The 22,358-nt window shown below is 42.2% G+C and overlaps 1 protein-coding gene across 5 annotated transcripts in view; it reads left to right on the top strand.

Moving 5' to 3' along the window:
* Nucleotides 1-22,358, top strand: part of HDAC4 (histone deacetylase 4) — a 245,483-nt gene that overhangs the window by 132,550 nt on the left and 90,575 nt on the right. For 2 of the 5 annotated variants that reach the window (XM_035890270.1, XM_035890273.1), the window contains exons 4-6: nt 7,148-7,298; nt 11,558-11,678; nt 17,345-17,466. In XM_035890270.1, the coding sequence (XP_035746163.1) occupies nt 7,148-7,298; nt 11,558-11,678; nt 17,345-17,466 (394 nt within the window). The remainder of the gene's footprint in view (nt 1-7,147; nt 7,299-11,557; nt 11,679-17,344; nt 17,467-22,358) is intronic. The other 3 variants (XM_035890271.1, XM_035890274.1, XM_035890272.1) reach the window with 2 other exon arrangements.

The following is a 22,358-nucleotide window of genomic DNA, read 5'->3' on the forward strand; positions in this document are numbered from 1 at the left end:
GAGAGCGAATCCTGAAACTAGAGCCACAGCCTGAGACTTCAGTAAACAGGATGGGGAGAATTTGAAGCGGAGAGTCTGGCCAAAGGAATGGCCAGCGTTGAGAGGTTGCTCTAAAATAACCCAATACAACATTTCTCCCAGAAATCTGTCGTCATCTGTGCTTTGCTTCCACCCATAGCTATGATTTTTCGGGGGGTGATTTGATGTGTACATATTTTGGCGAGTTCTTTTTTGATCATCACCTACAATTTTTCTTTTATTTTCACATAATCTGAACTCCAGATCCTTGTAAATACTGATTTAACCTGCCAAAACTGTAGAATTTTACCAAAGAGGGTGACAGATGATTTGCCTTAAAAACAGTATTTGTACCAAAACCCCAGCCTCTCTGCCTGCTAGGTGAAGCTTCCAAAAGCATTTTCTGTGTCATGCCTTAACTCAGCCTATAAGAGTATGAATTCGGGGGGTCCTGAGAAGATCTGCTTTGGGTGGTTTTTGGTCTTGTCTAGCATTAAGTTGTCGATTCTGAAGCTAGTATTTAACTTGTATATCTTTGGAACTTCTTTGAAGCTATCATCTCCATCAGAAGGCCAGCCTCTTGTTCAAGAGTGGTGGGAAATAGTTGCACAAAGTCTCCAAGCTTGCCTGGAAGAAGTCCTCAGACTGCGATCTTACGACAGACTGTACTGTGCCAGCATGACCTTGGTCTGAGACAGAGACCACGTGTATGTATGAGGAGGAATGCTGACCTGTAGGTGGAGGATCGGGCTATGTTTTCATCTGTGTTTCTTTTTAATCTAGTTGCCTTGTGCTGAGAGGAAGTAGCAATTGTCAGCAAATCCAAAGAGCAGCAGAAGTGCTCAGGGTGACATCCCACCATGCTGGAGCACCTTCAGTAGATTCTCTCAGGCATAGATTGAGATGCAAGTATGGTGGGTTGACCCTGGCTGGATGTCAGGTGCCCACCAAAGCTGCTCTATCTCTCCCTTCCTCAGCTGGACAGGGGAGAGAAAGTAGTATGAATGAAAGGCTCATGGGTCGAGATAAGGACAGAGAGACATCACTCACCAGTTACTGTTGTGGCCAAAACAGACTAAACTTGGGGAAATTAGTTTAATTAATTGCCAATCAAATCAGAATAGGATAATGAGAAATAAAAACTTAATCTTAAAACACCTTCTCCCCAACCCCTCCCTTCTTTCCAGGCTTACTCCCGATTTTCTCTGCCCTGAGTAGCGCAGGGGGATGGGGAATGGGGGCTGGGGTCAGTCCATCACACGCTGTCTCTGCTGCTCCTTCCTCCTCAGGGGAGGACTCCTCACCCTCTGCCCCTGCTCCAGCCTGGGGTCCCTCCCATGGCAGACAGTCCTCCATGAACTGCTCCAGCATGGGTTCCTCCTTTCCACGAGGTGCAGTCCCTCAGGAATAGACTGCTCCAGCGTGGGTCCACCATGGGGTCATCAGCCCAGCCAGCAAACCTGTTCCAGCGTGGGCTCCTCTCTGCATGGGTCTGCAGGTCCTGCCAGGAGCCTGCTCCTGTGTGGGCTTCCCATGGGGTCACAGCCTTCTTTGGGCATCCACCTGCTCCAGTGTGGGGTCCTCCCTGGGCTGCAGGTGGGGATCTGCTCCCCTGTGGGCCTCCATGGGCTGCAGGGGGACAGCCTGCCCCACCGTGGGCTGCACCAGGGGCTGCAGAGGAATATCTGCTCCAACACCTGGAGCACCTCCTGTCCCTCCTGCTGCACTGATTTTGGTGTCTGCAGGGCTGCTCCTCTCACATATTCTCACTCCTATCTCCGGCTGTAGTTGCACAGGATTTTTTTCCCCCTTCTTAAATATGTTATCACCATTGCTGATGGGCTCTGGCCTTGGCTAGCAGCAGGTCCCCCTTGGAGCCGGCTGGCATCGGCTCTGTCAGACATAGGGGAAGCTTCTGGCAGCTTCTCACAGAAGCTGTAGCGCTGCCCCTCCTCCCCCCCCCAAAACCTTGCCATGCAAACCCAGTACAGCAAGTTAGGAGTTGGACACAACGCTAAGCTACTTTAAATCCCAGGAAATATTTATCAGCAGTAAGTACGCCAACTGTTGTTCACCCAGACTTGCATGTGTGATTATCTGCATGAGTAAGGGTGAGTTGTCTGGCTACAGATAATTTTACACTGCTTTCCACTAATTGCAGTAAGCTATTCAAAATATATATTATAAAAACTAGGAACCAGAATCTAAGCTTCAAAACCTCTCCTGCTTTGCAGATTTTAATCAGTTTTACCGCGGCGTGAGAAGTAAGTGACAGAAGCACCTTTAAAATGATGGTTATATGGGAAGGAAAAAACAGAGGAGCATGGGCAGAGAGCAGTCCCTGGCTTCTGGGGGAAGAATAGGGTAGTGTCTGCAAGGTGTCAGGATGCAGGAAGGACCCGCATCCTTGCTACTCATCTAGCAAATCAAGGAGCCTTAATGCAACATGTCTGCATGAAAAATGTCCTCGTTCTCTCTGGTCAATGAGATCTTCACTGTAAGCACCATGTGCTTCCCAGGAGGGCACAGGCTGCCTTCTGGGCTGAGGCTGCTGGAAGGTTTTGGAGCGCTACCTTTCCGCTGCTGTTGTAACAACTAAAGGAAACCGTTTTAAAAAGGGGTTTCTTTGTGCAGTGGAAGTTGACACTGTGCTTACTGATAAGGTGTCAGGCCCCATCCGAAGTAGACATTCTCGAGAACTAAAGACAATTTAGGAATGTGATGGCAAAATCCACTGCACCACCTCAGGAATGTGATGGCAAAATCCACTGCACCGCCAAGTCCTCACAGCTAGCTGACAGCTGATAAATACCTGGAAATGCTCTACATTCTCCTTATTACATTTATTAATATTAATATATGCTAAAGGAGCACCAGCAACACTAACTACAGGTACAGTTGAACATTTGTGCAGTTTTCATAAATAGTGGAAGCAGTAACATTAAACATATGCAGGAATCCCCATAGTTATAAATATTTACAAATACTTATTTTGGCAAGAGCACCTAATTCAGATGTTCCTAGCTGCACTCCCTAATACAGTGTGCATGTCTGTCACACAGTATACTCCTCAAATTGATAGTTGAATTAGTCTGAATGCAAGGGATTTCCCTTGGCGTATCACTTTGTATTTCAGAAATATTTAAATTTCATTACAGTTGGGAGAAAAAACACACCGCTCCAGCTACGCGCAATTAACACACGGGTGTTGCGGAGTCGGTGTTGATTCATTTGCCGGCAAGAGAGAGCTAATGTATTATGTGGTACGTGAGCACGGTCTCGCTCGGTAATTATAATCCTTATCAGAGCCACCTGAGCGTCTCTTGGTATGGTGTGAACTGCAGTTCAAGAGATGCTTACAGATTCCTAACTTGGGCACTTTCCAAAAGACCCCCGCGTGAGAGATTGCATCCCACTCAAATGCAGCTCTGACACATTTTGCCTTTAGACATCAGTAGGCTTTTTTTTTTCCACTGAGATAGTCAAGGGAAGGTTAAATGCCAGACCAAGCCCACAATGTGCGGGTATTACTTTGGCAGAAGTTGTTTAGTGCATGACGCAGGAGGGAGGTAAGACCTCGCTGCAGTTGACCACACACAGGTCTGAATGCTTGCTACCTGGCAAAATTTGCCTCGATTGCTTTAACTGAAGCAGAAGCTCATATTTTTCTGAAGTTTCAGTTTATTTTGCGCATGGGACAGCTTTTTGTGTGTTATCAGATTTCCTGGTTCTCCTGTTAGTCAGTTGGTGGTGAGTTCTCTTGCTGCTTGTGGGTCTCTTTTTCGCAAAGTGTCAGCAGAAAAACTCATTTTTAAATACTAAAATTAAATTGTAAACCCCCCAAAATATAAAACTGGGGCAAGTCTAGCATCAAGCAAGTTTTAAAGCTTTTTAAAGTGAAGAAGGGCCTTTTTGCACAGAATACTATGGTTTAATGTGATAGTTATATTCCCTCTGGCTCTAATATAACAAGATGGTTGTCAGTAGCAGCAAGGATGAGCAATGCAAGCCTCACCTTGGGTGAGCACCCCAAATCCTTATCTGAGGCCCTAGGAGCGGTTGTGAAACCTGGATGCAGTCTGCGCAGCAGGATCGCCTGAGCTGGTGAAGGCACTGCATTGCCAGCGCCCCTGCCTTTTGCTGAGCCTGCACCATATATTTCCTGTCACATGCTGTCTGTGCGGTTCGTTTTCAGCCCTAAGTGTGGAGAAACATTCATGCTGTAAGAAGGTATCACAGTTCAGACAGAGCACTTGAATGGGGTTTCTTCAGTCGTTTTCTGAGGTTACGGCAGATACCAACAAAGTGCTTTGTTTTTGCTTTTCATGGATGCGATTGGAGACGTTCTTTCATTTTTTCTAAATTTTTATTTTTTCAACTTTGAAAAGGTTTGAAAACTATATTAAGAATAGGTTTTGTGGAAACTGGGGTCAAAATCAGTGGAAACAATACATCTCTAATGAAACTTCTATAAACCACCCAGATACAAATTGGTCTTTTCATTTACATTTCACTACAGATGTCAATGAAAGCACAGTTCCTTCTAAAGCATCCTAATGTATGTAAACCATTGCAGGAAGCATAGCGTGCAAAGCCTAGGAGACTGCAGATGGAGAGAAAAGGCTCCTGATTTCATAAAAATAACAAAACCTGTTTTAACATATTGTGCATTAAATATTGTTCATTTGCATACTTTCTATGGCTAGGTTATAAAAGCCCACCATGTGGTGGACTTGTTGGAAGTCTGAAAAGATACTCTTTCTCCAAATGGAGATGTGTTAGTGGAAGCTGCTGCTTAATTATAAAACAAAAATAACTAGTTTTCTCTATTTTTTTTTTTCCTTTTGTAGGGTTTTGGAGTCTGGTTTTTTTTGTTGTTTACATAAAATTCAATAGAATTAGGAAGGGAAACATAGGTGCAATCACCGCAAATTCTGCTAACTGGGGTTCGGTGTTTTACAACAGTCTGCCTGCTTGGAACCGGTAGCAGCAGGGACTCCTCCATCAAGAGTTTCCAGCAGATAGCCAGGCAGATTGTGAAGTACCTCTTACATTATTTTTTTGCATCTTTATATAGAATTGTACAATTTTATATGTATCGTATATAGCGTACCCGTGGCTGAAACATTGGATAGTACAAATACACAGTGCCACAAAGTAAAATAAGAAATTGCTGTCAAAAGCGTAGATAGAAAAATGTGCAAAAGGAGAAGGAAAAATCAGTGTATGTGGGGTGCACATACAGAGTCTTGCGTGCACACACACACTGTCACGGTTTGGAGAAGGATGGAGTGAAATACCTTTTTGGAGGGAACAGGTTCCCCATGGCTTGGCCCAGTCCCATTCTACGTAGAGGATTTTGTGAACCTGGAACAGTGGGTGGTATCTGAGCACAGGCACACGTTAAATCCAGCCTTGGAGAAGTCTCATCTATTGCCACAGCGGTAAGGGTTTTGAAGGTTAAGGTTGCCAACTTAAAATCAATCTGCTAGTTTATAAGCTGCCAATGTAAAGAGTGCGGGGTAGGCGTAAGGCAGTTGGGGTGGGGGGAGCCGGTGTGCTCCTGCATTCAGGGGGGTTTGCAAGGGTAATCGGAGCAGCGCAAGTAGTTGACTTTAGCACGTATCTTGCCAGAGAGGGTACAAATGAAATTGGGAGGTGGTGAATTTTAGTTGAGCTTTTTTTTATTTTTTTAAGAAAAAGCAATTTTCAGTGGAACTCAAGGGAGGAGCCCTGTGCCAGGGAAGCTCCTTTTGCAAGCCCCATGGAGATCCATTCACACCTAGCCAAGCTGCAAGCTGCTGAGACTTGTCATTTGTCATCTGCTTTTCCACAGCCCGGCTTGCTCCTGGCTGGCTTTCAAGATGCGGGGTGTTCTCTGAGCACTGGCAGGGACCTCCCCAGGGCCCGGCAGATCAAACCACCGCCTCCAGTGCCTGAGGGAATCCCCCCTGCACCCAAAAAGGATGCTCTGGGTGGGGGAGATCCACCCCAAATTTCCCAGGAGATTGGTTTGTCCACGCACATTTTCCAGGTGCTAGGATTTGGAGACGCAAGGAGGGACTTGTGGATAGGGACGGGAGCCTTGGTGCTTCAAGTCTTGAACATCCCATTTGATGAAAGCTTTGCAGATCTTGACCTTAATTAGGCAGTCTGTCTCTCGGTTCTTCCCGTGAATGTGTGTGAGTCAAGAGGGCTGAGGTAAATCCTTCCTTCAGAGAGTATTGGAAATTTTCTTTATAATGAATCAATTCTATTATAATTAGGCTCAGAAATGGGTGGTGATCATGCCCACAAGGCAGCTAGTGCTTTTGCATTTAGCTTGGGGTGTGAGGCAGACGGGAAGTGACCAGTGGTTGATGAAGTTAAAAAGATATAGTTGTCCCAGTCCATGGGAACCCCTCTATATACAGAGAGAGAGGGAGGACTGCTGGAGAAATAAGAGTGCAAAGTCGTGTAATTAAAGGCTTATTCAAAAAATGATATATGCAAGGGAACTGAACTGGTCTTGCAAAGCCTGTGTTGATGATGGCATGTTTTGCTGCAGGTGCTTGACTTAGTGAGCTCCTTCATCATAGGGTTTGTATGCAGTGAACATATGAGTATTCATATTAAAACTTCCTAATGGGCTTTTACTTAAAGCAGACGATGGAGAGAAAATGAAGATCCAGCTGGAGTAGTAGTTTGTACTGGCTCAGCGCAGGATTCAGGCACCAGGTTCCGGCAGGGTAGCAGTGGCAGCAGACGGCTCATGGAACCCAAGGGGGGCCCCAGCCGCACCCTTTGGCAGCAGCAAAGTGATTGGGGAAGCACCTGTTTGGGCGGAAGCTTTTTGTCGCTTTCTCAAATTAGGTGCTTTCTGAACAGGATGCTTGTGCTTGTAAACAGACCGTGCCCTGAAGCCTGGAGCATATAGTGCCTGTGGTTTAGCATAAGTGCTGTCCTGAATTAGAAATGGGGCTACATGAAGCGCCTGTGAGTCTTAGCGCAGGAGCGCCTAGACAAGGAAAATGCCATTTTTCCCATTTCTATGAATTAAGCAACGCTATTGTCACCTGATAGCAGCTTCTGGTTTAGTACTGGGAAGTCTGACAGTGTTGCTCTTTTTCCCCTCGTCTCTTCTCCACAGCAGCAGCAGGAGATGCTGGCAATGAAGCATCAGCAGGAGCTGTTGGAGCACCAGAGGAAGTTGGAGCAGCACCGACAGGAGCAGGAGCTGGAGAAGCAGCACCGAGAGCAGAAACTTCAGCAGCTAAAAAACAAAGAGAAAGGAAAAGAGAGTAAGTAGCAAAAGCTCACTTGTTTCAGTGATGACAGGTAGAGCAGATGAATGGAAGCTGTAAAGCAGCTTTATAAAGCTGCAGAAACCATGATAGCCTCTCTACAGAGCTTGGCTGCACAGGGAGCTTATGTAAACTGTTAAGAGGTATTGAGGGTAAGAGAGAAATGTATTTCTATGCTTTATCTTCATTTGTGTCTTACTAAATGCCATTTTAGCATTTTTCAAAAGGAAGCGTATCGTCTCTTTACTTGATTTAACATTTTTGAAGTATTTTTGGCAGCGTTCCTAATGGAGGCAGAATATTAAGCCCATAAAATACACCAGATGCACACTGCATTTCTTTTACTTTTCTTAATTTCACTCTTTTAAGATGTAGCCTAGTTCTCAGTTCTTAGATTTAAAGTGTTTTCATTCAGAAAGTACTTCTTTCATGAGGTTACATATTGTGGTTGGCTTTCCCACGTGTCATTATGCACTTCATGAGATTCAGTAAAATGATTACGGCCTCACAAATCCCCTTATCAAAGACACTTTGGTTGCTTGTTCAGTTTTCTTTTAGAAGTGAATGGGAGCACAAATACCTCACCAAGTTGTACTGTCAACTTGTTAGGTCTTCATTTTAAATGAAATAAAGCAGCCTGTGGTGGAAGATGCGGAGAGGGCTGAAGGGTACCAGGAGATGAGATGTTCTTTGGGCACCAGGAACAAGATACCGCTACAAGAACAGCTCTTCTAGTAGGAAAGGACTTGGGTCTAAAAAAAGACTGGAGACAAAAAAATTATCAGAAGTTTGACTTCCCCACTCCCTGCATGTGCATCTTGCAATGGCAGATTTTAAGCTGCAGCCAAAATGAGGGAACCTCACAGACCTACCGCAATATCTTCGCAAAGCAGTTCATAGGAGATCCAGCATGTGTCTGTGTTTGGGTTTTGTTCATTTTAGGCTCTAGAAAGACCAAAGGATCAGGATCTACTTAAAAGAAGCAGTTCAACCATCAGGGGTGAGGAAAGGTGATGATGATGCAGGTTGGGTCTTCTGGTGCCCAGGCTGGCTGCCACACGCAGTGCTTTCCATCGTCCTCTGGACGTTTTGTGTTATTTCCCGAAGTAAAGGCTGTCTGTTCAAACTGGATGAAAGCTATAAGCATTTCCACTTCACCCTGCTGTTCTCATCAACTGTTGATATTGTATCAATGTTTTTCTGGGCAAAACTGATATCTGGCTATTCTCATTAAAGTAATTTGCAAATAAATAAAAATGCCTCAATCTCTGTAAAATGGCAAAGGCATTGAAGCACTTGTTGGATGAAACACAGAGGTGTAGGGGGAAAAGCAGAATTTGGGGACGTTAAGTTGAAAATCCTGTTCCCATGGCTACAGTTTTATTTTTAAATTGCTTTTTATTTAAGAAGTACTATGGTGTATAATCATTATAGTACCTCAGCTCTTAAGAATACTTAAGTTATTTTTCTCGCATCAGAAAATTTTTCTAAGCACAACACAGCTAAAATTGTCCTGATCTGAAATATGAAGAGTGCGTAATAGATGTGTAGTTTATTCTCCCTCCTTCCTCCATCACTGTAAGCCAAAATATATTGTTTTGTACCTTCTAGAAGGCAAATCATGAATCAATTTAGATTAACATAATATTCGCTCCTTGTGTTCTCATCTCAGGAGCCTTAATCTGTCCCTCCTGAACTGGTATCTGCTATCATAAAGCTTTTGATCAAAAGCATGACTTCCACAGAGGGAAGAAAAATGTATATGAAAGTAAAGGTGGTTTTTGCACAGGATAAGGAGCAATAGTTGGTCCTCCTGTCTTTCCACTGTTAGGATTGAACCTAGTACAAGTCCTGTGCAGTGGTGTTTCCAGACGCTTCTGGGCACGGACCATTCAATGCCTTGCTGCTCAGGCAGCCTTGGACCGTGGCTTGTCTTGGACTTTCTCCTACCAGTTGGCCAGCTGTGATCAGCCCACACTATCATTAAAGGCTTTCTGTCATTAATATCTATTTGTTCTGTTCTTCTGCTTTTGCGTTGTGCAACCTCCTCCTCCTCCTGCAAGAGCCTGGTCCTGCTTCTGCCCCCTCTTATTCTCTTCCCACTACCTCTGCCTTCTCCTATATTTGGATACTAATTGATCCTGGGGCAATATGTAACTTGTTTTTGTCTCTGCGGTAGTAACCTGGCTTAGTATTTTGCTTCTTCAGAGCCATCCTGTCTGCAGAACTTTGCTCATTGTTGCTCTCTCCTATTTGCAGTCTTATCAGTTGACCTGCTTTTTGCTCCCTGCTACTCTTAAATGCTCAGGCCCTCCAAAATGAAGCCAGCTTCACAGCTTGGTTTTCCCCACCGTGCACAGCTGCTCCCCCAGCCAGGGCTGCTGCGTGGGCCCTTGCTCTCCAGTTCCTTCTCTCTCATCCTCCTTTTACTCTGCCCAGCCTTTTTCTTCCATTGGGGTCGAGTGTCTTGCTTCCTGCCTGTGGACTTATTCCTTACGTGTGGGCTTCTGATGTCTGACTTCTGCTCTTGTCCACTTTGCTTATACCCCTGCATGGTGTATACTGTTGCGTATGTGACAGGTTGTCCCTGTCTGCCTTTGGAGTCCTCTTTAACATCTTTACTGGATATTGCACAGCGCTTCTGCCTGTAACAATGTGACTGGGTGCAAAATAACTCAGTATAGAGTATTGAAAGTGAGTTAGATTATTTTTTTCTTTTGATCTTTCAACTCAAGGGTCAAGAGCTGAGTAATGGTCAGAAGGTCTTGCATGACAGCTTGGTCATGGCTCCAGTGTTGTCCAGGGCAGGGGAAGCCTACATGGTTTTATCTTGTTAAGCATATATGGGGCCTTTCAGCTTCTAATTAAGGAGGAATACATGCCAAGGGAGCTTCTGTAAACCTCAGGATCCAAGAACGTTTAGCTTCAAGTCTTCTAAATAATGCCAGCTTTATGCAAAACTGACAGAACACAGCCATATTTGATGATTTCAAAGATGCTAATAGATTAAAAATGACACTTTTTGGAGAGAGAAGGCCTTTAAGTGTGAATTTGTCACCTATTCCAGTCTAGCCATGTGGCCTGCTATGCTCATATGAATTTATCTCCAGCTCCTCAGCTGAACTTCCCATTGGGCTACATGCCAAACCTATGTTTGTAGAGCTAGTAAGAAATGCAGGGCTACAAAAAGGTGAATTGTCAAGGTTTTCAATGCGGCTTCAGTGATTGAACAATATTACATCTTCAGGCAGTGTTTTATAGAAATACTGCAGTTTTTTTTTCTTGTGGAGATACAAGAAATTGTTTCCCTGGTCTGTCAAATGTCATCGTTGAGTAGCATCCAGGAGACAAAAGATCACCCTGTCATATTTTAAGTTTTTATTCTCAGTAGAGCAGACAGTTTTCCTGTCCTTTTCATTTTCTTGTAGCCCAGATATTTTCCTTTGGAATTCTTGCTTTACGCCGTGGTATAGATGAACCATCATTTTCCACGTGTTCTGCTTGCCAAACTTTCTATGCATTACTCCATCAGGAACTCTGCCTGCGAATCTGTTCTGTCAACCAAATGATAATTTTAATCCATCATCGCAGTAAAACAGACTAGTCTCTATTGTGGAAGAAATAATGATTAGAAATTACACAGTTGACATTTTAACTCTATGCTACAAAATTACTGACTTTCTTCTTTAAATGTTAGATTTTCTATTTGAAGAAATAGATTGCACACTTGTAAATGAATTGGAATATTATGTAGGTCTTATTGTACACAGATACTTTTGAACAAAGAGGTCCCTATTTACAAGAGTTTTCAAGACAAAATCTACATATGAGACATTTGTCTCATTCCCCTTCTGCTTGCAGATGTGACATTTAAAAACTTGAGTGTACACAAGACCTTTTTTCTTAAATACCTTTGATTAAAAGAAAGCTGGAATACCTAGTACAAGTGCTTTATTCTAAGTGTACTTTTATGCAAGTGTAAAAATCCTCTTCAGAAATCTTTTATAGTAAAATGATAAATCTCTGATTAAATCTCTGTTTTCAAACATAAGTTTTGATTATATGCAAAGCTAAAGGCAAAGCAAAAAAAAAAAAAAAAGAGAGAGCTCCTTACAGGAGGCGCTTTGTTCTTTTCTCTTTGAAAGAAAAGTTCTTTTGGACTGGAAATCAAAGATTTAATTCTGAATCTTTAGAAATTTAAATTCTTTAAAGTTTGTGAATTGATTACATAACCTTTTTTATTTTTGACATTTCAGGTGCAGTGGCAAGCACAGAAGTGAAGATGAAATTACAAGAATTTGTCTTAAATAAGAAGAAGGCATTGGCACACCGGAATCTCAACCACTGTATATCCAGTGATCCTCGCTTCTGGTATGGGTAAGTGGTACTGGGCTTGTCTTTACGATTCAGCCAGTGCCACCTTTTTTCACAGTTGCTGGAGATGTGGGGAATAGACCTGATGTGTTTACTGAATGAACCAGAGGAATCATAGAACCAGGGTTTGAGTTTGCTGTACAACATTACCAAAATGCATTTTTCAGAGGGTTTCAATGTGAATAAGTCTCATATCTTCTGTGATGTATTTTTGTGAGTAGACATCTTTGCTGTCATCTTTAACCCATGATTATTCAAACCCGCAAGTTCATCAAGATCAACATTTATAAGTTCTCTAGCTTTTCACCCAGGATTTCGTCCTGCCAGGTGTTATAAAACTTGAACTTTAGTAAAATGGATAAATTACTTTTTATGTTTAGTGAACTGCAGCTCAGAATAGTTGAGCTAGCATTATATTTTTAAAGCCTTTAATGCTTACTGCTCATCTTAATCTCTCAGAGTTAGAAGTTTTCTTTACTTGGCTCTTCTCTAAACTGATGGAAACATCAAGCGCCTCCTGTTTGCACTGCTTATTGCAACTGCCCCAACATCTACATTTTCCACTGAAAATTTTCAACTGTTGGTCTCCATGAAAACCCAAAAGTCATGTGGGGTGAGAAGGTAACAGCTGGTGTTACAATGTTATGGGAACAAAAAGTGACTTCTTTGATTAGTTCAAATGCACCAAATAGCAAATATAAACCATGGCATTATTAACAAGGTACAAGTTTCAGTTCCAGAAATTCACTTCTTCATTGTGTAAAAGGAAATTGGAAAATTTGATATGATTTGAAAACTTCCACTACTATGACATCGTGAACATCTATATTTTAAAAACAAAATGAAAAAAAATAGAGTGTTTTGGATGTTGTTTTTAGTGACCATAGTATTAGTGAAATTTTGAATGACAAAAGTCAAGGAAATTTTGCTGTGAAATTTGGGTTCAAGCTGGGTGTCTGACAGTATTTTAAGTCTTAAGAAATTAACATGTATACAGGGATGATGAGGTCATGGTCAGAAGATGTTTCCAAATTCAAAAAACTAAGCTGAAATTAAATTTGAAAGATATCCCAGCTATGAGCCAGTGCAGAAACAATGAAGTATAGTTGGCAGAAAGATTCAAACATTATTCCAGTAGGGTGAGATTGAGTAGTTCTAAGACATCTCTGAAAATCTAATCTGAGACTTGAAAATTGTATGGTTATGGCACTGGTTAAAGTAGTGAAATGTTGTTAGTTTGTGCAAAGATAATATTTAAGGCCCACTAGGTTGGTGTCAAGGATAGTAGAAGAAATAGGAGAAGCTGAATTTCAGTCAAGGCAACAAAAATATCTTTTTTAGATAACTGATTTTCCGCTGTTTTTAATTGAGACTCACCAAGAAATTTGGGGATTTTATTAAAGGTGGTTGAAGACTCTGAGCCACTATGTCCTCCATTTTTTTGCAGTTGGTTAAAATGCCTGTTAATGCAAAAGTGGCATAAAGTCAATTAGAATTAAGGATAGTAAATAAGTGCTTTCTTCCAAAACCTTTGATCCTCTGGCCCTAAAGAAGCCCCGCATAGAATTGCCATCACAGTTAATTCAGAAAAAGAGAAAAATAAATTTGGGAGTGATCTGAATTCCTTATGTTCCTTATATTCCTTATGCACAGTTTTCAATTAACTGCTTTTTCAGAGACAATCCAGCATTCAGAGGTGAATCAAAGAGCAGGGGTCTGTTGATACCTTGCATCTTACAGGGCCAGGTGTGATACAGAGAGGTTATTTAGCCAAGTTGTGTTTAAGGTTTCAGTATGTTTCCTGCTTTGTTTTAAGCTAATGCTGAGAACTTTCTGAGCACCAGTATATTGTTTAGGTTTCTTGTGGCATATGTTAATCAAAAGATCCTTTTCCTGCGATGCTGCAGGGATGCCAACAGGTAGAGACAACGTACAAACTGTTGCACAAGGGGCCATCCTTTTTCTTATGGATTTAATGGGCTTGCCATCCCCTCATCTTCTCTCCATCTGTTTCATGGTGGGAAGAGGATCAGTATTTTGGTTTCTAACACAAGATGTGAAGAGGGAAGAGCGAGCCTCAGAGGCCGCACAAATCTTTCTAAGGGTCTGGCTCAGCGATAAGTTGCAGGCAGGCGTCAGCTCGTTCCTCTCAGCCTTTGAGGAGGGCAGATGGCAGCAGGGCTGTGTGACTGTAGTGTAGTGTCTTGTCGTGCAGTGGAGGATTTTTAAATGTACACTTCAGTTGTTAAGGCAGAAGCTAAAGATTTTTAGTTTCCATTCTATTTAGGAAAAAAAAAAATGAAAAAAGAGAAAACCTTTAAATTAATTACATATTAGTATTTATTTATATGGTATCTCATAGGTTACCAATTCAGTTGTAGAGATATTTATGTATGCACATACTTCTAATGTGATTTAATTGGATGGTGTTTGGATTTAACACGCTTGCAGAAGATAGACTTGATGCTCCTACTGTGAGCAGGCAAGCCAATTAAGTGGTAACAGATGCTGAAATAGTCTTTTAAATGACGCGCCTGCTTTTAAGCACTTCCTTTGGTCTTATTAATGTTTCTGAATTCCTTTTTTAAAAAATTGAAAGCATTACTTGGAAAAAAACAGATCTCCTGAGGGTAGTGAACACCACAATGGTTCTACGTCAATGGCTGTAACATGAAATATATTCCACTGACGTGAAATAGCTGTAATTCCCCTGACCCTTTGGGCCAGGCTTCAGTTGTCCACTGAGATGTCTGGATGCTTTTGCCTTCAGTATCTTGTATCTGTTTGAACTTCATTCAGCACTGTCGGTTGCTGGTGCAACACTGAGTGTTTATAATCGGTGAATATTTTCTAATTAATCACTGATGTTAAAGGGTGTTGTCGCAGACACACGTGTGGATCAAACCTTGAGATGAAAAGGCACTGGTTTTAGACATTTTGCAGAGTATAGTTGTAGTCCAAAGGAACTACTAAATGAAATAAAGGAACCTGGTAACGCTCAGTAATGTTTCTTGGAGGCTTTCACAGAGGTCTCACTCAGTCTTCAGCTCTATGGTATTCAAGCCACTTTGAAAACTCTGTTTAACATATACAGCTCCAGTCTATATGTAGTTGTTTAAAGTAACTTTGTGGACTATAATTTTTAGATTATGTTGATGATAGACAACAATAGAAGAGGTTCTTTTGAGTTTCATTGGCAGACTGTCCCTCCCATAGATTCTGAACCCGCTGGACGGCCCTGCTCCAAAGGAGGTTTTGCTCTTCAAGATACTCAACATAAGTAAGAGTGACTTAGAAAACAGGGCTATTATTTCCCCAGGAAGTTGTCAGAAATGCTCTTGGGAAGTAGCCACTCGATGCAGTAGCAATCATGAAAGGGAGTTTAACTGAGTATTTGCATGGTAAGGAGGAAGAGAGATATAATTACACGCTAAATTATTCCAATGTACATAGGTGTCTGTAGTATCTGTACATGAAACATTCTAGCACAGACACGTACGTTTGAATACATATTCAGCTTACATTATGTGAATACACTTGAAGTATCGTGCTTGCTTTGCTGTGCGCGTGGTCTTTTGAAGGACCTCAGAGCTCAAAGAGCAGGGGATGTGTTATGTGAAGGTATGTGCTTTCAGGAACGCCTGCAAACTTGATGTAGTATACAATTTCATCCCCTTCAAGACCTCTGAAATTCTTGAACGGGCACGCAGACCAGTGCATTTTGCTCGAAGCAGCATAGGGTGTTGGATCCCAGTCCTTGAGCGATATAATGTATTCCTGTTTGCAGAGTTAAATATCTGTCATTCAGCAACTCTGAAGCACATCTAAACAGGCCCTTTGAGTTCCTGCACATTCCCTAACAAAGTGATGAAAATAGCTTCAATGTACATGATTGTGCAGCTTAAGTCATGATTATAAAAAAAAAAAAAAAAAGAGAGAGAGAAAGAAAACGTCTATTGCTGGTATAGGCAAGAGCAAAAAATGCCATTGTGTGACGTGGTGGGTTTGAGGGCTCTTGGCTTGCAGCGTCCCAGCTTCCTGTTTGTGAAACATCTCTCTGTGCTGCCTTCCTATGGTATGAGCAGATCTGGGCAGAGAAAGCGACTTCTGTTTTCAGGAGGGATTCAAATATTTTTCAGTTTGGTTCTGTTTTGATTTCAGGTGATGATTAAACTGTGCATGCATGTGGGCATTTATTGGTGTGAATGTAAAAGAGTACATGATGTGCACGGAAGCTAATGAAAAATACAACTGTGTAAGAGCCCAAAAAATTATTCTGCCTGTATGTACAGAGAAGTTTGGAATATAAAGGGGGGAGGATTAGGAAACCACAGTGAATCATACTGCTTGGTAAAGAAATGTGGGTATAGAGAATTTTGATATAGATGTTCAAATAAACTTTTCAGAGATTTTTTGTAACAAAATCCTGTAGAAAATGTGATGCATTTTCCTGATGTTTCATTAGCCCCTTATTTTTTGAAGGATATAACTTGTACTGGAATTGATGCTATGTACCTACTTCTGATTTGAGTTTTCGGAAGGTACTGCTCAAAGAATTGGATGAATTGGTGTAATTTTCAGCTGAGGAATGGCTCATTTTGCTTTCTTAAGGAACATTTTGTGGGAGAATATTTTTAACCAAGGTCTCTCCAAGAATGTCTGGTTATTAAGCGATGTAAAATTTCAAATCTTCACTTCTTTTGGCAAAGTGCTCACTTTCTGTTGTCCCATATTCTTTAGTATTTTGAAGTAATACAGGGTTTAAATTCTGCTTATTTAAGCTTAAAAAGTAAGATTTTTTTGATAGCTGTGTGGCTGTCACCTGTACTGCTAAATCAATCATTCTGTTGATGTAGCTACTCTGCTAACATGCACAGTCTGGAGACTTCCTGAAGTCTCTACTGATCGGGGTTGGTAGAGCTCCTAAGAAATGGCAAAGCTGGGCACAAGTCATTAAGTAGGAAAGATGCAGCCAACAAACTGGTGGGAGGCTTAGAAAAATCATTCATTATTTAATATACTTAGCAAACAGACTGTAATTTACTTCCAGCAGCCTGCTCAAACAAAGCTATAAATTATCAGCTTTGCGAAGTTAATCTGGAAAGGTGTTGAGTACTTTGGCCCTATCTCTGCTAAGTACTTGGGTTGGGAGGCAGCGAAGCAAAAGGCAGAAGACCACTTATGCAGCATGGCTGCTGTTAGTCAATTTAAACATGTGGCACCTAATGTGCTCATCCTTCGGTTTTGTTTCATGTTTAGACTTTGTCTACTATGCCTGGGTTTTATTCAGTAAAGGGAAATTGTTCAATCGTGCTATAGTTGAGGGGAGTAACACCACCCATGCTTAGCTTCAAGGATATGCCTTATCAAAACCCAGCTTAAGTACACGCTTAAAATTATACTCATGGTTAAATACTTTCATGAGTTGAGCCATGCTCAGCAGGGTAATTTGTATACTGAAAATTAAGCATGTATTTAGTTACCTCCCTGTATATTAGACTTGTATTTCTTTTTTGCGCGAGTACCTAGAAGGAGAAAGCTCGTACCAAGATCTTTTCCTTTGCACTGTTCCCCACTAATAAGATAACAGACAAGGTGAAGCTGCACTTGTTCCCTTTGTGTGTCACAGGTGTAAAGCTTCTCCCTTCTTTCTCTTTCCTTCTGTGCAGGAAGACACAGCACAGCTCTCTGGACCAGAGCTCCCCGCCCCAAAGTGGCGTCTCCAGCACCTACAATCACCCTGTACTGGGGATGTACGATTCCAAAGATGACTTTCCACTCAGAAAAACAGGTAGCGCTCACATTGATTTTCTGTGTTGCCTGTTGTCTTTACTATGACACTTGGTCCTCTTATTATTATTTAAAAAAAAAAAGAAAAAGGGTGTGTGTTACCAAAAAGCTGTATTTCATGGGGTGATTTGTTTAACCAGCACCCACTCCATCCTGCTCCCCTTTCATCTGTCACTGTGCACAGTGTTAGAGGGAGGCTGGCGTTGCTTTGGGTGTGCAGACATGCAAAGCTGCAGGCAGGAGACAGCGGAGTTGTGTGTCAAAGTTTATGAGATGTTTTCACAAAGTCAAAGCTAATACAGAGATCTGGGTGTCTGAAGTCAAAGTATGTTTTGCTGAGTGAGAAAAGTACCAAGAAAAGTTCATTTCTTCTGGGATTTGCATTTATATACAAGTTTATACTTAAAATAAATAAAAATATTTCTGCCAGTCAAAGCGTCGGGACTTCCTGCAAGGATTTTGGTTCACACCTAGACAGTTATTTCTCAGTTAGGTTTTTCCCTGCACAGTGGCTAAGCAGGTCAGTTATTTCTCAACTATATATTATGTAAACCAGGTTGTTTTGGTTGGCTGTGGTCCTCAGCTCCATATCACATGCCTAAGCCAACACAGCCTCAGCTTCTAACCTGGCCAGCTCGTGATCCTCAGCTGCTTCCTTCGGGGAATAGCTGAGCTTCCATGAGCTCAATTCATCCCAATTTGGGAAGCAATGCTGCTTGAATGGATGGTGGAGACAGTGCCATGTGTTGGAAATTGCTTCACAATAGGAAAATAACTTTTCTGAAAAGATGCGTGCAGAGGTGTGATTGAACTTCACGCCTTCATAGAATCATAGAATACCAGGTTGGAAGGTTCCTCAGGGATCATCTGGTCCAACCTTTCTAGGCACCTTCTGAAGGTGCTGCCTAGATATTCTTCAGGTGTGCTTTCTGGATCTTTAAATGTGGAGGGATGAGGACCAATACTCAAAAAATGTGACATCCTTGTGATAAGGAATGGTGATGGTTTTAACCAAATGTCCCTGTGAGTTTCCTATTGTCTTTGCTCAAATCAGCTACCCTCAGTCAGTTCCCAAGAGCTAGCAGCCCCTCCATTCCCTTCTGGGAGGGGTGTTCCCACAGGACTTCTGCTAATAGTTAGAAGTAGAGCAGTTCTTGGTTGTAGCGAATGTTTTAACACAATTCTCATTACCTTTGTAAACTTGGGGTGTTTTTTTCTTCTTTCACCATCTGATGAGAAAAAAATATACCTCCACACATATGCCTTGTGCCTTCTGCCTCCCAGTTCTGTGGATTTAAAGACCTTTTTGGGAACTTCTCATTCTGGACCATAGCACCTGGCTTGCTGGACGGATCAGTGGATGGCTTCCCATCTGCTGTGCAGTAGGCTGTCTTCCCCCTCACTGGGCATGGTTGGTTGTGTGGCAGGTGCCAAACACTTCAGCTGCACAAGAAGTCAATCAAAAATTGGCAAGCCCTTTCCACAGGGCATGTTTTTTTTCCTGGGCACATCCTGTACCTTTGGTGGAGGTAGTTTTAACTGCACCCTTTCTGGAGGACTCCAAAACCAGAGAAAACTGGATTTGCTGAAGGGTAGGGTATCTTCTTATCTCTGCTTCTAGATAATGAAAGACCAAACACCCCATTAGGTACAGTAAATGCTGCTGCGTTGTCAGTGCCCAGGACAGCCGAAGCAACACTTTCTTCAGGACTTTGCCTTTCATAGGGGAGGTGAGCTCTGATGGAGGACTGCCCTCAAAGGAAACTTCCTTCAGCTCTAAAAACGTTGAAGCACAAAGCTGTGCTTGGCATATGTCTTCCTGGCAGGAGACATGCAACCTCAGGCTTCTAGCAGCCATTGCTGCTGTTCGCTTCTCCTCTGCTGAAGGCTTTCAGGCTCCTCTGGGAAATTGCAGCGTTTCCATGCAGGGAAGCATCCCTTGGCAGCATACATATCACTTAGGGCCTGTGGACAGTGTGATGCCAAGAGATTTTTAGTTCTTTCCTATACATTGCGAAACCAGGTGATCCATTTCTGGTATGTTAGCATCCCCACAGCATAAACGGGCTTTGATGTACTCTAAAACCTCCCTTGCTTATCACTTCAGGGGACCTTACTTGTCAGACTGAGTTTGAGGATCAGTTGCCCTTCTTACTCCTGGTGTTACGGAAGGGGATTTCTGCAGGAGAAGGAAAGCATCTGCACATCTCGCTCCTTTGCTGCTTCCCACACTGAGCTCTCAATAAGACTCTGTCTGAATAAAAGCCCTGTCAGACAGGGTGAATTAAGGATGGTAAATGCATTTAATCACATTATTAAAAATGGAAGCAACCAGAATCATTGTTGTTTTGAAACAGGAAGATGTTGAGCTGATTTTGTTTTTCCAGAACACTGATGCTTGTTCTTTTTGGGCACCAGTATTAATCTTTTCAGGACTGGTCTGTCATACATACGAGTTCATTTGCAAGGTTCAGGGGAGAATTTTTTTTTGTTGTTTTCTTTTATTTTCCTTTCAACACAACAGCACTTCAATCTCTGGCACAGCAATATCCTGCAGAAATCCCATTGCCAAGAATGCTAAGTTGCTTGGAGAAGAAAGGCTCCTGAACAGTCTGGTGTAAACAAAAGGCAGGGAAGGCTGGAGCCCATCCTAAATAAAGTTCTTTATTATGGGTGAGCTTTTCAGATTTTTGGCACCAGGCAAAACTCTGGCTTTGTGTTTGTAATTTAAAACTGCCATATCATGTAGTCCAATTTTATTAAATTTGCTTAAATATTTGCAGTTCAGATAACAGAGTCCATCACAATACAGTTCTGATTACCAGGGCTGGAATCTAACCAACATCATCGTTAGGGGTAGGGTGACTTACGGGGCTGTGGGAAGGCAGTTAAATAATCATTTCTTCTAGGGTAAGTTTTCAGAGTTGGCAGAGCGTCCTGCACGTTGAGAAACTGTTCAGGAAGAATAAATATGTCATTGTGCTGGGTTTTAAAAATACTACCTTTCCTTACTCTCTCCTATTTAAAGCATCATGATGTGGTCACAGGTTACCACTCTGCGCACATTTGGAGATAACTTGCTAGTCTATAACTTGAGTGTGAATGTTGTGGGAGAGACCAGTGAACTGGCCACGCTCGCTTTGGTAGAAATAGATGTGTGCATGAATAATGACTTAAGGGTGCTTGAAAATATTCAGCATGAGAAACAGTCAACGCTTGCAACGTGCTCCTAATGTATCCTGTCCCCTGAAATCCTACCCTGTCTGATTTGTTTTACTAAATTATGTTCCAGTTTCTTGGCCATTTGGTTTCTGCATGAAATTGTTTTCCTGTCAGGCTGCTGGCTGGTGCAGTTCCTAATTGCTTGAATCCTGTTTTTAGCTTGGCTGGGGGATGCATTTCACTTGGTTCCCTCTATCTATATCCCCCACTTTGGGGCTCTTCTTTTTTTTTGACTGAATTAAGAACAGTTCGGTTGGTGCTGCTCATGCTTTTGCTGTTAACTGGATCAATACAAGGGTTTTTATTTCCCCTTTTGTGGTTTCTTTTATTATATATACGTTTCCTATAGTGTATGCATTTTGTTGACAGCTGTTGAGAGGGGAAAATATGTGTGATCTTTTCTGCCCCCAGATCAAGGTTGGTGCCTTCCAAATTTAATGAAGCTTCATTATGTGCTGCACTGGGACCCTGCAACAAAATCTCTGGAGAACACTTTCAGAGGATTTTAGAGTCTAGGTTGGGGCAGTCTTTTATAACCTGTTTTGATAACCCTGAGAGTTGTTTGTCAACAGCTTTCTTGGAGCTGCTGAGATTATTTTTAAGGTAGCTTTTCAGTTTTGTGTTTCTAAGGAATATGATGTCCTCATTTTCTCCCCAGGAGCAAGGTTGTTCATGGTGTTCCCTGCTTTGTGGAATTTGAGCTGTGGACGTATTAAAACATGCTTTTAATTAGAAAGCCAACACAACCACTGTCATTGAGATTCATAAAAGACTGAAGAGAATTATTTTACTTTTTAACATGCTTTTCCTTTTGCTTATGTAGGGTTTTTTGTTTGGTTTTGATTTTTTTTTTTTTTTTTTTTACATCCCGTGCAAGGCTGAACCATGTCCTGTCAGACACTAGCTTTCCCACTTACTCCTGCAGAGAGGTAGGATAAGGATTCCTTGCATTCATTGGGACTTGACAGCTAATCACGATTTCTAATGAAAGCCATGGCATTTCAATCAGTTGTCATTAAAATCAGGTGAAGTTTTGCCAAACTCAGCACCTGCTAGAGTCATCTGGCCAACACACATTCAGCTCACTGGGATGCATGAACTGGAAACATATCCCTGCATCTATATTTAAACCTGACCCCAAAGTGAGAAAAACAGCTAAATTCTTTTGAAGTACTTGCAAAAGTTGTTCTCCAAAGTTGTAAGTGTAAAAATGGCTGCATCCGTAGGACCTGCGTGGGATATGAAGCAGGCTCAGATCTTGTTGTGGTTTTGCTCCTGCTGTTGGATAAAGCAAACCTTTCCCAAGACAGCCACTCTCCTTCAATACTCCTTGTGCCCATGCAGGAGGGATCTTTCCCTTTTCTGATGCTTACTTCCCCTGCCCTGGGCTGGCTGCTGGTCTTTAAACCTTTCTCCTGACAGACCTGTCAGCAGAGGTTGGATTTCTGACAAAGCTGATGTTGCCAAAAATGCACTATTGTTTCATTTTGTCCTTTCTTGTTTGTGCTTCTCAGCACTCTTGCGTTTGCCAAACTGCTGTAGTTCGTTGCACACAAGAAGACCTCCTGCATCCATCAAGAGCAACGGACGGCTGATTTTTGGTGTCTTTGGCTTGGTTCCTGGGGCTACTTGGCCCACGGCTGCGGCCAGCACCGCGCCCCGTTTTTGGAA

This window comes from Egretta garzetta, unplaced genomic scaffold (assembly GCF_000687185.1).
Source record: "Egretta garzetta isolate BGI_Z169 unplaced genomic scaffold, ASM68718v1 scaffold732, whole genome shotgun sequence".
NCBI lineage: Eukaryota > Metazoa > Chordata > Aves > Pelecaniformes > Ardeidae > Egretta > Egretta garzetta.